At 42.8% G+C, this 15,976-nt stretch overlaps 1 protein-coding gene across 13 annotated transcripts in view; it reads right to left on the reverse strand.

Annotated features, from left to right (window-relative positions):
- LOC141759304 (uncharacterized) overlaps positions 1-15,976 on the reverse strand; it is a 126,245-nt gene that overhangs the window by 63,610 nt on the left and 46,659 nt on the right. For 12 of the 13 annotated variants that reach the window (XM_074621275.1, XM_074621270.1, XM_074621276.1 and 9 more), the window contains one exon: positions 731-844. In XM_074621275.1, coding sequence (XP_074477376.1) covers positions 731-844 — 114 coding nt within the window. Of the gene's footprint in view, positions 1-730; positions 845-1,003; positions 1,153-15,976 lie in introns of those variants that run through there. The other variant, XM_074621280.1, reaches the window with a different exon arrangement.

Genomic DNA, 15,976 nt, shown 5'->3' on the forward strand with positions numbered 1-15,976 from the left:
GCAGAATGTTTTTGGCATCATTGGGAAAAAAATTCCATAATGACCTTTCAGCATATTGTAATTCAAGTGTTCTGAGAGAAAACTAGACTTCTGCACCTCCTCGTGGCTCTGTTTTCAGGCTTTAAAAGAAACTTTGGCCAATCACAGGTCATTTCAGAGAGAGAGCGTTCCTATTGGCTATGCTCTGGCTGGTGGGCGGTGCTTGGTATTTCCTCAGCAGATCTCAAACATGGCTGCCGGGTCACAAACGTTCTCATTTTACAGCTAAACAGTACACTACCAGATGTTTCTGAAAACATTTTACGTGAGAAATAGGCATTACAGTAACAGAATATTGATTCATATTTGATCAGCGCTGCCTAGTTTGACCGTTTGGTCGGAGTTTGCGAGTGATTGACAGCTGCTCAGAGACGACAGGCTCCAGCTCAGCTCTGATTGGTTGTTTTCCTCCGGTCAGCACCAGAGGACACCGAAATGACACAGAGGCACACGATTTTTTTCAGATTACCTGTCTCATGCACTACTGTCGGGATATAATGAACGTTTTATAAAAATAACTTTTTCTAATCATATTTGCTCCAATCTCGCCTCCTGCTGCTCTAAGAAATCAAAACACCAGGAGCGACATATAAAAAACATATTGCTGCACTACCATGGAAGTAATAGTTTTTAATTTAGTTCATTGTTTTTGGAAGTGTCACTCTTGACTTCTGTACTTTGACGCTGGTACCTGATAAGAAGTCTGTAGCCGAGGCCTGCTGCTGGTCGAGCGAGCGTGGACGCACCTCTCCCTGCGGCTCCGGGCGCAGCACTGATGTCTGTCCACCCGCCGTCAGCTTACAACCTGCAGGGACAACACGGATCATTGAACAACAGTCCTCTCTGATGACTGTACAACTGTAATTTAATGACACAAGGCTGTTAAAATCACACTCCGCTGAACACAAATCCACACACGCTTAAAAATGACTCACACTTACGATACATAAACACTGTATCTCACCTGCCAAATTTCCTCATAAAAGCAGATATCCCAGTCCTGTACAACTCGACATTCACTGATGTTTTCTATGTGCTGCTCTGTCTCTGTCTGTCTCGACTGCAGCCTCAGCTGGCTCTGAGCTACTAACACTGTGAACCCCCAGTCACACACACATACACACACAAACACAAACACGAATGCGATCACAGTCGGGGAGTCTGGGTCTGGCGTGACGTTTCACTGTCTGTCTGGTTCAGGTCCCAGGCCCCGCCGGCTAGCGCCTCCCCTCGCACTCCTCGACTCCCTACACTCCACTCCCTCCCTCTCCACTCCAGTAGTCACCCTTCAACTCTTGTCCCAGTCTACAACCAGGGGTCCTGGATGGACCGCAAAGGCCAGAACAAACCCCGACTGGCAGATTTAATGTGGCTGTTTTTAGGAGTGGAAGGTAAAAAAATGGAAAGAAGAAAACAGAGCGCGGAGGGAGAGGCAGGTGGAGGGTCAGAGAGGAAGATGAAAAGGGTTGAATAGAAGGAGAGAGAAGCAGACGAAAGAATTTTACAGAGGGGAAAGGGAAATAAGAGAGGGAGGAAAGGGGAGGGAAATGGATAGTAACAGGGAGGGAGGCGAGGAGAGAAAGAGGGAGGCACCGATGGCAACCCTCGGTGACAGTGAGGCGAACAGACAGGACGCCACCCAAAGTCACAAACGCTTCCATGTATCAGACACACACAGGGGCCATGGCGGGGTCTGCGCTGTCTGTCTCGACAGGACGCAGGAAACACTCCGTCGGCATGGTCACTGATTGATTCAAAAGCAAACAAAAAAATTGGGGAAATGACAGGAGACGCACAAAGGTCACAGTAGTCTGCACACGAGGCTAAGGTGGCCGACCTTAATGCATGTTGGTGGATGTTTCCCCCACTGTGCTGTGGTGCTGTCCAAGGTGCTGAAATCAGACTGAGCAGCTTTTAAAGGGCAGTCAGGGGCATTGGGATGAAAACCTCGAGTATCTCTCCCCCTCGTGAGCCAATCTGGTTGACTCGGTTAGATCACAATCTTATCAAAAGCTGTAGCCAGAGGGTGTTTTTCTATTGAGGGAAGGAGGTTACACACATAACCCAGCACTCAAAGAAAGCATCTCTTGGGCAAAGTTACCATCCATATTAGCAGAAGTCAAAGTAGATGTCTACTATAGCGGTACTTAAAAGGTTAACTTAAGTAGTTCTTATCATTCATCCTCATTTTTCATCATTCCTATCAGTAATTATAACTCACCAGAGCAAGACAGACAGGCAGCCAGACACTAATACAGCTTTTAAAGGGGACATACAGTATCATGCTCATTTCTAAGTTCATACTTGTATTTTGGGTTTCTACTGGAACATGTTTACATGCTTTAATGCCCCCCTCCATCCAGTTTTACTTCCTGTTTTTTGGTTAACGTTCTTTCTCAAACAGAGAATGGGGGTGTGGTTAATAGTCAGACGTTATTCATTACCATGGCAACCAGACTGCATCGTTTTTCAACCCAGTTTAGATGAATTTACTGTGTATCAGACCACAAATGAGACAAGAATTAGCGCAACACGCCGACTCTCTCCTTTCTTCACTGTCTCCTCCTGGCGAGGCGGCCGTCTAGCTGCTGTTGCACAGAGGAACCGCACCACCGCACGCAGGACACAGAGCACCGGAGGACGGATAGACACGTTGCCAAGGTCCGCTGTTTGAAATGCAGTTTCCGGACGTTTTGGAGGTGCACCGTCTGTCACCATCGGCCATTCTCGCCTCAGCGCCTAGCACCGACACTGCACTGGGCTGCATGCTGAGATGCGTTTATTTCTCTAACAGGACTTTTCTTTTGTTTTCCCTGGAACTAAACGTTGTGATCCCCGTCGTTCGGACCTGTCAGAGAACCGCTAACCTCCGGTATCGACTGCTTTCCGTTAATTTATCTCCAGCAGGAGGAGACGGTAAAGAAGAGAGCGAGTGAGAGAGGCAGTCAGTGTGTTGTGTTAAATTTGCTGGTGGGAGTTTGTATAATTCAATGTGTTGATTTCACCTGTTCACCACACACACAAATGCCGTTGTGAAAATAAAATGAATAAATGAAAACCCTCAGTTACAAGTTGGGCTAGCTAACTAAAGCTAACTAGTGAACTAACTAGAAAGACAAACTGACTGACAGATTAACTGCTCAGTCTCAAACGAGCATGAGTGCACCTGCAGCTTGGAGGATGACCTTTGACCTGCAGCTTCTACTATAGTCTTACGTCATATTCCCATTTTACCAACAACCTTCTTTTTTCCACTTTGAGCACAAAATTAAGTTATTTATCAAAAGAAATTTGGCAAGCAGTGTGGCTAATCAACTTAGTCAGAAAGTGACTCAAATAAATATGAAATATCATAGAAAATCCAAAATAATAATAATAATAATAATCTTATTTATATAGGACCTTTCAAAACAAGGTTACAAAGTGCTTTACAATAAAAGCATGATAAAAGTAATTAACACCCAGAACTTCTAAAAAATCTAAACAAAATAAAATCATATAAAATAGTTAAGAAAAAGCCATAATATAAAAGTGAGTCTTAAGAAGAGATTTAAAGGAAGATACTGAGTTTGCTTGCCTAAGATCCTCGGGCAGGGAGTTCCACAGCTGAGGGGCCCGGACAGCAAAAATCACCGGTTGCCTTTAAAATACCACTGAACGCATTATTTTTCTCATCCTGTCTGTCTGAATATACCTGTCTTCACCCCCTGTCTGAAACGCTATGTTTTAGCGCCTGCCTGTGCTGTAGGTCATATAGAGGCATCAGTATTAAATCCAGACTGTTTCATAACCATAAAACTTTGAGTGAAGGAAGTTTTGATCAATCAGTAGTCTTTTTCTTCCTGGAGCTTGTCATCACCATCTGCATCAGACCAGACATAAAAATACCCAGTGGGTGAAAATGTTCACATAACTGCTCAATTTTATATTTGTCTGTGGTGAAACAATGGTATTTGTGACATTTGGGGCTCAGGCTTTTTTTTGGCTGAGTAAATGCTACTGTACCTAAAGCCTTTCTTCTAGCTCAGACACATTTTAGGGGATGCAGTTCAGTCCACAAGGGGAAATTTCATGCTGAGTTATTCTCTACACACACTGCACTGTGTGTGATGTAGCAGTGGTGAAGTGCTCAGCTTGAAAGACTGGTGAGGCACCAAATGTGTGTGTGTGTGTGTACGTACTGTATGTGTGAGGTTCTTTTGGGAACACGTCCCATGAACTGTTCCTAGTACAGTAGGCGAGTCAGAGCCCGACAGGAGGCTCATTACAGTGTCATCACCGTCTCCTTACAGACCAGAAAAGATCAGCACTACTGGGCTTCTGTGGCAACACTGAACTTTGGTAGAAAGTTTGGCAGTTTAACTGCAGTTCAACCACGCTTTTCCATGAAAAAAACAGAGTGCCATCAAGTCTACAGCTTGTACTACATTAGGTTTAGAAGTGATCCGCACAACTATTGAATAGATGTGCGATTTAAAGCTGCACTGCGATAATAACGCGTGAACACAAATTTGTTTTAACGCCACTAATGTCTTTAACACATCAACGCAACTAGGTTGTAGCGGGCTCATTTTGAAAGCTAGAGTGAAGATACTGGTATCATATGGAACTAGGAAATATAAGGAATCCATTGGTACCAAAAAGTTTGGCGAGGAAAAACTGGCATGGCCGTATTCAAAGGGGTGCCTTGACCTCTGACCTCAAGATATGTGAATGAAAATGGGTTCTATGGGTACCCACGAGTCTCCCGTTTACAGAAATGCCCACTTTATGATAATCACATGCAGTTTGGGGCAAGTCATAGTCAAGTCAGCACACTGACACACTGACAGCTGTTGTTGCCTGTTGGGCTGCAGTTTGCCATGTTATGATTTGAGCATATTTTTTATGCTAAATGCAGTACCTGTGAGGGTTTCTGGACAATATTTGTCATTGTTTTGTGTTGTTAATTGATTTCCAATAATAAATATATACATACATTTGCATAAAGCAAGTATATTTGTCCACTCCCATGTTGATAAGAGTATTAAATACTTGACAAATCTCCCTTTAAGGTACATTTTGAACAGATAAAAAAATTGTTTTTTTTCTGTTTTTTTCTGTTGTATATATTACTTCAGTATGCACATGGGTGTTTATACAATACTTTAACTAAACTGTTGCTCGTGTCACATTTTGAAGCCTCTTTCACAAAAGATCTTTGAGGGTCAAACTTGTTGATGTGATATAACCCCAATTGTCTAAGCAGGAAATAAGGAGTTTACTTTGGCCTCAAGTGCTACAAAAGAGTGACTAAGAGTTAAATATCTGATCCTGTGTTTAGTGTGTGAACACTATTTCCAAATTATGTAAGAGGAACTGCTGCTGCTGCTGGGGGGGGGGGGCGCTGACCTCAGTATGAGGACGAAGCATGGCGAGACAGACTGGAGCAACTATCAGTTTGACGGATGAACTTTATCGTCACACAGGCATTTGAGGACACACACACAGACACACACAGACACACACACACACACACACACTGCTGTAGCTGCACTAATGTGGACAAACACACACCCGCATACACCAGCATGCAAACACACAGTAACACACACTCATGTTCAGAGAAAAGACGACACAACATGACTGCAGACAGACAGACAGAAAGTCAGACCCCATGCTTGGTGGACACTTGGCTGACCTGACAGAATAAACTGGATGAATATAGCCAAAATGAACACACACACACACACACACACACACACAAACACACACACACCAAACAGACACATACACACACACACACACACAGAGTCTGGCCTAATCTTACTCATGCCTGGACAAGTTGTGGAAATGGCACTGGAGCGCTGCGAGGGTTGTTCTGAGGACAGGCGGCTGATTCAGGATCAGCAGAGGAGGTGGTGCCATTCAAACTTTGTTATGATGACATTCCCACCATCTGCATTATGACTCAGGCTATAGTATACGCTCTACTCCACTGACATTTTCACCAGCCGATGACACCAAGATACAAAAAAAAAGACCGGTTTTGGGAATAAAATCATCACCTTGTTATCAGATTTTGAACATCATAGAGAGGTCAACAAGTTTTACCTTCATACCCACTGTGCTCACTTTCTATTAAATACAATCTATCTAATCTACTCCAAGGGAATCATAAAAGCCATGTACTGTACACACACAGGTGTTTTTCATTCTGGCTGATTAGACCTCTGCTTAGGGTTAGATGCACAATACCGATACCGGATCTCTTTCGGTCACTACCCAAAGCTCATGACCATAGATGAGGGTTGAAACGTAGAAGCTTTGCCTTTTGGCTCAGTTCCCTTTTCATCACAACGGTCCGGTATAGCACCAAACTGCCTGTCCATCTCCCGCTCTCTGTCTCTCTGAATCATGTTTTCCATCTCTTGACTCAACATGGTCCAGCAAAAGTGATGTTCAGGCTTGTCCTGCTGGGATGCCATGTCATAAAAAACCCAACGCTTCCTCCCTGTTAACCCATGTCTTGATACAATTCACCACATGAGCCATATAGTTCAGGTATTCAACGCAAGGTAGAATCACACCAGTTAATCTAAAACAAGCTGGCTCATCTCAAACTGGACTATAGTTGTATGATTTTCATTAGCAGGCTCTGACTCAGCTACAGCCTAGCCTAGTGCCGCCTGGCTTACTCCATTCTTCTGTTCTCTCGTATAGCTGATAGCCTGCGGGGCTAGTCTCTGTCCTCCAGCCGACCCGGCCTCGGCGTGCTCCTCTGCCCCACTCTCCTCTCTCTTAGATGGGGTAGATCAACCACACTGACTGGGGTCAGGGCCTCTACAGGCCCAGGAGCAAAAAAAACGAGACACATTGGTAATTCAGTGGCAAACCAGAGTAACCTTCAGGGTGGACTAAACCTCATTAAACATGGCTGTTTTAAGAAGTCTGAGCAGTTGTGCCCAGAGTGTAGACTTCTACTTGAGCCTGAGAATATATATTGGCTCTTTCATCAAGTGGGCGCACTCTGGGAATAAGGCCATGGCCTAGTTTGGATCTATAAGAAGCCAGGGTATAAGTCCTGTGGTGTATATACAAGGCTGCTTGTACATTAACATTATAAATGATTATACTGTATAGTAAGCTTAAGGAACAAGTAGAAGAGTTTTTTTTCTCTCACACCATCAACATAGATGTCCAAATCAACATCATGACAGCTTACTACCATGTAAGCCTAAAACCAAACCTTGCTATTTTTCAACACATGGCGCCCTATGGTTTGCTTTACCAAAACGGTCTAATCTGGGATGAGCCGGCAGGATAGGCTGACCTCCAGCCGACCCCCAGCTCTCCCTGCTCCCCTGCCTCAGCCTCAGCTCCTTGAGCTGGGACAGACACTATGAACTAGCTGCGTCAGGGCTGCAGCAGGACCACAGGCGCACAATGACGGTTCACCGAGTGGACAGAGCGCTTCTCTCTGGTGAGGACAAACATCCAGAGTGTCCTGTTGATTCAGCCACGACAGAGCTTTAATCATCAGGGCTGGGACGATACACCTATCTCCCGATTCAATACTATCATGATAGTTGGGTGCCGTTTCGATATGTATTGCGATTTTTGAGTATTGCAATTCAAATCATACACATTTACTTTGGTAAATATCTAAATTAATAAGGTACAAATGTTTGATTTTCAGCATGTATGTAGTCAGAGATGTCCTGAAGTCAAATATATCAGTCATTGTCAGGAATTATTTACTACATTTTTTCCAGCAACCCAAAAATCAAAGAATAAAGACATTTCCCTCACAAATTAGTGGTATTTTCTTTTTAATTTATAAGGGATGTGCAATATTATTCTCGTGAATATAATCCAATCAATTTTATTTCCATATATGTATTTTGTATATACAGTTCCCTTTGTTAACACCTTATTTTGAAAACCGGACGTAGTCACACATGTATGCTCCCTCTAACTTCTCCAAGTCCGTCTCTAGCTCTCCCGTCAGCTCCGTTCTCTTTATACATCCACGGTCAGCTCCATTGGGGCCGTTTGAATGCATTTAACATAAATGTCAGTATACAGTTGTAGCGTCGGCCCATTTGACCACGGAGATGAGAGTGACGGCCGGCTCGACCGTATGTTACCGCGATACGATAACGTTTCCTGTCCATGACAGAGTCAGCACGCAGCTTTAGCCGTGATGTCTAGCTCTGCTTTTCCTGTCAATGTGTGAAACCCAAAGTGTTTCCATACTTTACTGGATGTGTAGTGATTACCACTTTGGATTTAACATGTGAGGGTGCAGGTTGTATCCACGCAGACCCTCCGCCGTTTTGTACTTTCTCCTTGCGGCCACCTTCGGTTTGTTTTGGTTGAAGGATACGGAACGTATATGACGTTGCGTTACTCAGACTACAACAATAAAAGCAGTAACTTCTTTCTTCCACCGCATAGACTCAAATGTAGCAAATATATCGATTCTGGCATTAAAATATCGATTTCAAAATCGTCATCCCTATTAATAATATACTTTTAATCAAGTTGAATCAGCCAGTAGTTCCCTTTCTGTCCACTGTTACCTGCAACTGTCTTCTACAAACTTCAGCGGTTTTAGAATATTATTCTCTTTTTTTAGACCCGAGTCTGGTCCACTGTTTTCTTGCATTATGGAGTATCATTCCTTCTAAGAATACCTTATGCTCTATAAATGCTAAAAACAATGTATTTAATAACAAAGAGTAAAGAATAAGAGTAAATGAGAGGGCGAGAGGAAGAGTGAAGCGAGACGATGCATAGATTAGAAGAGAACCAACAGTGTCTCCGAGGTTGGGGATGCCGTCTAGCTCCATATGGTACTAGCAAAGCCACAGTCTGAAGGGTTTCCCCTTGTATTCTGGCATTCCTGGAGCATTGCTCAGTGATCTAAAGAGACTTGCTACAGTGGATCTGATCTGTTATTATAGAAGATCAAAGCTTGGCCTGGTTTTACTTAATCCAGCCAACAACCCAGCCAGCATTTAACTTTTACAACTTTCTACAAATCCCGCTGCAGCTGCTGGAACACATGTGGTCTTGACGCACACGGACGACACAACCCACATCAACGAAACACCAAAACCCACATCATTCTCTTTTGGCATACCTCACGAGGGAAGCTGTAGTGATGTATATGGGCACTGATTGAGACAATGCACAAGGCAGAGAGAGCTGAAATTTATTTTCAGCCTGTCTGCTATCATAATGATAAATGCAAAGCAGATATATCCTCCATTAGCCTGGTTCCAAAAAATATCCACCCACGTCTCTGATTCGGTCTCGTGTTGTGCCTATTAGTGGCTACTTCAGCTGGCTGGGAAAGAGTCAACCGATTGGTGTTTGTATGTGATCTTCCTATGTACTGCAGCTAGCTGGCTACCTTGCTACATCCATGAAAATCAGCAAGAGAAAAGTGATGACAAGCATGTTTGAGATTAATGAAGCTGTACACATCTATCAGTCGATTTACAGAGTAACGCCTCTTAAATGAGCCGAGCAAATGCTACCCCAGCCTTCGAGTCGACAGGAAATTACATTGGTGTCACTTGCTACTGATTGGTTATGGCAAAACAAAACACAACACCTCCACACAATGTCAGGCTGAATGAATGAAGTAAAACTACATGGTGACTCAGTGTCATTATGAGGCTAGGTAGCCACAACATGTCAGCTCTCATGGGTTGTAACTATCCCAAGACTAATAATCTCACTTTAAGTCAATCATTCTTAAAAATACAAGAATAAAAGTCTTTGAGGCTAGAATATTCATCTATCAATCTGTCCAGGGTGCAATATGTAGTGCAAGAGGGGTGCTTGTTTTTTTACTCCATTTGGCTGCACTCATGCTTTATTCTTGTGTTACTCTTGTGTTATTACAAAAAAGGCAATCTGAAACATGAGTCTATATATCTAAAGTCTGGCGATACAAGACAAGCTGAGATCTCTGCCTACAGAATGTCTGGGGATTTCTAAATGCAAAGATGTTGCTAGATCAGCGGTGAGAACGGCCGCTAACAAACCTACGCCCCTTACGTCCCGGATTGGGACAGGCCAATCACAACCATTTATCTACATGCATGAGGACATACAGGGTGCCACGTTGGGATAACGCAATGTTATTGGTCGACGTCGTCTAGGACGCGGCTCCGGGGCAGAGAGCCGGGACAGGGTCGTGTCTAGAAGGCAACCCACAAGTTGTGAAACTCTCGCGAGATGGTTGAAGTTACAGTAGGCCTGTTGACCTCGAATGGTTAAGGTTAGGAATTGACCTTGAATGGTTGAGGTTAGGCACTGATCTCTAATGGTTGAGGTTAGGCACTGATCTCAAATGGTTGAGGTTAGGCATTGACCACGAATGGTAGAGTTTAGGCATTGACCTTTAATGGTTGAGTTTAGGCATTGACCTTGAATGGTTCTGGTTAGGATAGGTTGTCGGGCAGCGGGTCTCACAAGAGTTTTTGCAAGTTTTCGCAACTTGTTACCCCGTCCCGGCTTGAGGTTCTGGAGGAGGAAAATCTGCGACCGTGAGTCACATTCTGAAGTCGTTTACTGGAGCTCCGAGATTATTTCTACTTTTTAAACTTTGAACAGCAGCAACAGTGAGTGAACCGTTGTGTGTCTGTTAGTACATTAGCAGAGCAGCTGTAGCAACGACAGTTCTTTGCATGTGTTTCTGCTACGACAGTGTTCACAAGCACACGACTTCTGCGTGTCACCGCCCCAGTATGAAGGGCTGTTCTAAAGACTTTGGATTGGTTCTGCTATGCAGGGTTCCTAAACCCTTTAACTGTTTCCACACAGTTTTAGTGACGAAACCAGGGAGATTATCGTCAGTCTCTAGTTGAGCGAAGCGTCTAGAGACTGACTTGTGAGTTTAATATATCTATGACTGGCATCTATTAGGAAGATAAACTAAACTATTATCCAGCATCTCTTGCCCAATGCATCCTGGGATAGGCTCTAGCCCCTTGTGGGGTATAGAGAATAGAGAGATGGATTGATATAGCCTCGAGCAATATCAATATTGCCCTGTGGACCAAAAACAAGATTTTTATGACTTTTTTCTGCTTGTAGCTTTTCAACCATAATTCCAGATGTGTCCTTTAAATTGAAGTGCTGTTTAAATCAGAGGCTGTGGAGGGAGACAAGTCAAGAGGCCGATGCAGTGATGGTACAAATTCAGTGTTAGAGTGTGATGTGCATTGACAGGCTGTAGAGAAGAAAATGTACATTGGATGTGACAACGTCTATGTAGTGTGTGTGTATGTGTGTGCTGATAGGACCTGCAGGTATCTATGACATATACACAGCTGCCTGTGAACCCTTCTCCTCCCTCCATTCCTTTCTTTGAATCCAAGCCTATTATTGTCATTATATTTCACACCTCCTTGTCCTAGCCTGAAAACAAGTCTGTTTGTCTGTCTGGAGACAGATAAATAGCACCGAGGCAATCCCTCTGTGGCTACTTTAGTCCCACCGCAACTTTCTCTTGACCTCCTTCACATCAATGTTTGTTAGTTTTTATTGGCAGGATTAAGGAGTTGAGCTACCGCGAGGGATTTTCTGACTACCCTCTGCATTTTTTGTTTCGCTCATATTTGCATTTCCAGCTGTCGTGCTTTGTAGCACTCCTCACTGTCACGGATCACAATTCATAGCACTGAGCTGAGCAGGGGGGGTATTGAGCTTCCACCAGCAGGGATTGTACAGTCAGTACCTGTCACATCAACGGATGAAGTGAACAAGTGCACACTTCAAAGTGCAGCGGAGAGTGTAAGAATCGCAAGTTGCCCATGTTGATGTCTCCCATCTAGAGCATTTCACATTTAAAGCTTAAAGGCAAGCCTGAGGCCTTTAATACTCACACACTGTAGTCTGACATGAGAGTAAAGAGGGAGGCATTTACACACATGCAGCACATGTGGGTACACAAAGACATACTCATTCACAGTGAAACACACACACCTCCACATGTGAGGAGCTCACACAGATGAAACGCTTTCTGTCATCAGTGAAGGAGGAATTAGGGGTTATTCCCCCCCCAGCTCAGGGATTAAAGTTGCATCGTGAATATTTAAAGGAGATTTATCCAGCATTTCTACCAAATCACTTCTTCAAGTGAAACCGGATGACAGCATGAGTTTATCAAATTATACAAAAATGGTGGCGTGCTCAGCTAAAAGTTAGAGTTATGGATTTTCAATCCAATAAAAATACAGTGATATAATGAAAAGTAGGCTATAGGGCCATGTTTGACTTTTCAAAGGCTGACACAGACTGGATGTTTTTCCAACAAGTGCCTTAAACTTGCATTCTTTCTAATAGCCAGAAGGGGGCGACTCCTCTGGTTGCCTAAAGGAGGCTGATTGTATAGAAGCCGCTGAGATAATGACCCTACTTCTCACTTGATTTATTACCTCAGTAAACATTGTAAACATGAGTTTATGGTCTCAATCTCTAGTTTCAAGTCTTCTTCAATACAGCATGATGTTCATTTAGTAAATTATGATCCCATTTAGAGTCAAATAGATCATAAAGCAGGGTATTCTTTAGGGCGTGGCTACCTTGTGATTGACAGGTCGCTACCACAGCGTTGTCTGGTCTGGGAGTTGTTTTCGATTTCAACTTTTGACCCTTTCAAAGTGTTATTTTCAGTTCATCAATGTTAACTGTAAGCTTTTTGGTCACCTGAAAACGTCTTATTCAGTGTTTGGTTTTACTTAGCTCCACCCTTTCATGTCACCATAACAACTAACAACAATCACCATTTTCTTTTGTACGAGTCAAATGACCACGGAAAACAGGTCCATTTCTGTTCTACTCCTATTCTATTTCTATGGGAAATCCATTCAATATTCTAATATTTTAGTCTGGACCAAAGTGGTGTACCAACGACATGCTGTTCCTATTGAGCCTATGATGTCACTCCTTAGTACAGTAGATTAATAATGTATAACGCATGCTGCAGGCCTGACAGTTCAAGGTCCTCAGATGATGTACTGTATATGTCTTCACTGTGTATGGGGAGATGCACATAATGTACTGCAGTGTGGGGGTCAATCTATGCATTATGTAGATCTACACCACTCCTCCTCTCTCTTTTGAATCTTCCTTCACTCACTCTCTTTAAGGGTAATGTAGAGGAACAGCTGTTCAGGGTGAGGCTCTCTGGGGGCTGGGATGTTCCCGCATGGAAAGTGTGTGATTGTGGTGTACACTCTGAAAGGTACAGGACGATCCCTCCGCTCTAAAGCACATCTGCTAACACAGAGGACTTTCACGGCCCTCTCTTTTTCTCCCTCCATCAGCCCCACCGCAACTCTGTGAGTCTAAGTAGGGCAGGCTGCCCCATATAGACTCGCAAACACACCCATGCTGACAGAGGTCAGGTTGATCTCTGGAGGTTACACTATAGTGGATGAGCAATACAACTACTCATCTCTGAGCTCCCCTGCTGGGAGAGGACGCAACAACACCAAGGAGGTGTTAAAGATCATTTTAATAGGGCTGAAATAAGGATGTAAATAATGACCCGTTTAACCAACATTAAGAATTTTAACCGATTAATGCTATCGGTTGGACTGGGGGGCAGCGGCAGGGCGCCGCCGGGAAGAGAATGGAGAGCTCCGCTCTGCTGGTGCGAACCTCGGGCTGGACTGACGGCGGGACTACGGCGGGACTACGGCGGGGCTTCTGTAACTTATTCCGCGCACCCCGGACTGGATCCCGGCAACAGACCGCTGAAGGCGCTGCATGGCATGGAGGATGTTCCCACTGTAAGGTACTGGCGGAGGGTGTACCCACTGTAAGGTACTGGGGGAGGGTGTTTCCACTGTAACGTACTGAAATCTTGTGAGTCGTTGTTTTTACTGCTTAATAAGAAAGTAGAGATAAGCCCAACCCAGCTGACTCCCCAGTAGGAACAAAATGTTTCTTGCTACATTCTCAAAATAATAACAGAGCCATAACTGCCCTGTTTCAAAGAGACATTGATGTGTCATCATGGCATATTGGAATCAGTTTGTAAATTATCTATAGTCCATCTGGAGTGAATAAGGTTAAGGAAGTGAATCACTACATGCAGAAATTAAAAAAGGCATAAAGACCTTGCAGATTTGTCATTGATCATATCTTTAAAGATATTATTATGGGAAAATGTGGTGGTTTCTTCAAAAAAACACCAAAACAATATTTTCTTATAATAAATGTGATATGTTTTCTTTTTTTATTCATAAATATAAATTTAACAATAAATACCGTATATTATATTTTTGTTTAGTGTGATACAATTCTGACTCTTTTGTTATTGTTATACTGAATGTGAATTATGTTCTATGTTTAATAAATAAAAATAGTAGAGATAAGTATCCAACTAGCGCAAAATAACATCACGGGTTGGTTTTCCTTTCGTCACAATTTTCTGAGTCACCAGCCGCCACTGGTACACATACTTTGCTAATAAAGCTGAATCTGATTTCTAAATGTGCAAGATTTATTTTTCAGTTGAGCTGATGATGATGATGCAATGTAGTAAGCTGACAAGCTTCTGCCGTGCTATCTCTATCTGCCTCCTGAAGTGCATCTCCTTTCATGTTTGGAACCAGACTTCAGTCAGCGTTTAGTTCTGGAAGAGAAGCTATGAAATACTGATAGCTGGCAAACATCTTTAGAGAAGGCAAAAATTCCCTTTATTCCTTTTTCTATGTGTATTTTTAAGCCCCAGCAAGAGGGCAAAAAGAAAAACTGGTTCCTCTCGTTTTCCCTTTCCCAAAAAGGAATGAGTAATAAATAAATCTGTTTTGTAACCAAGGAAGCCCATCTCTCAGAAGCAATAGAAAATCATTTCCCTGCAGCACACACTAATCTCTAAGCTTTACATTGTGAAAAACCACCGCCTCCAAAGGTTACAGCCAGGATGAGTAACAGTCTTGTTCTCTCAGAAAGCTGCTAAGATATAAGAATATCTGAAGAAGGAAATAACACTGCACATAATATAAAAGGCTGCGAGGGACAGGAATAGAAAGGGATAAAGAGTAGCAGTTAGACATTAGAGAAGAGGTTTAGTTCAGGCTGGTAAGAAGAAGAAAGAGAAACCCAAAAACCAGGTAAGTGTGTGTTATATATCGGTTTATTAGCACAAGGTGCAGGCAGACAACAGAGAGAGGCACGTCTATAAAAAGGACACTGAGATAGATACCCTTTGGAACAAACACATACAAGGGTCTGGATCTAAACATTGTGACACATATAGGATGTTTATATGCATCTAGTAAGTAACATAGGGAAAATCAACTTATAATATTGAGTACATTGAACTGTAGGGTGAAAAATCTGCTCTACTGCTGTTGTGTCTGTAGCTGATCTTGACCTCTGACCCCTGAAAATATCTCTATGGAGGTCTTCAGTGATCTTCTGTATGACGGCGTATTAGGGCCATTGTAGGTAAAATAATAAATAATTACGGAGACGGGGAGAGAGGGGTAATATTCCGAGAAACAACTCTGAGATTAAAGTCATAAATTTACAAGAAAAAAACTTGGATATTCTGATATTATTAAGTCATAAAGTTGTAAGAAAAAACCTCAGCAATTTGCTGGATAGTAAAGTCGTAAATTTACTAGAAAAACTCGGAAATTTGAAAGATTATAAAATAGGAAATTTGGGAGAAAAAACTCAGAAATTTACCACATTATAAAGTTGTAAATTTACTTAAAAAAACTCAGAAATTTGAAGGATTATAAAATCGGAAATTTGAGAGAAAAAACTTGCGAGATTATAAAGTAATAAATTCACGAGGAAAAAACTTGGATATTCTCTGAGATTATAAATTCATAAATTTGCGAGAAAAAACTCAGAAATGTGCGAGATTATAAAGTCAAAATATTATGAGGGGGAATATTACCCCCCTCCCCCGGCT

Source organism: Sebastes fasciatus, chromosome 21 (genome assembly GCF_043250625.1).
Source record: "Sebastes fasciatus isolate fSebFas1 chromosome 21, fSebFas1.pri, whole genome shotgun sequence".
Lineage (NCBI taxonomy): Eukaryota > Metazoa > Chordata > Actinopteri > Perciformes > Sebastidae > Sebastes > Sebastes fasciatus.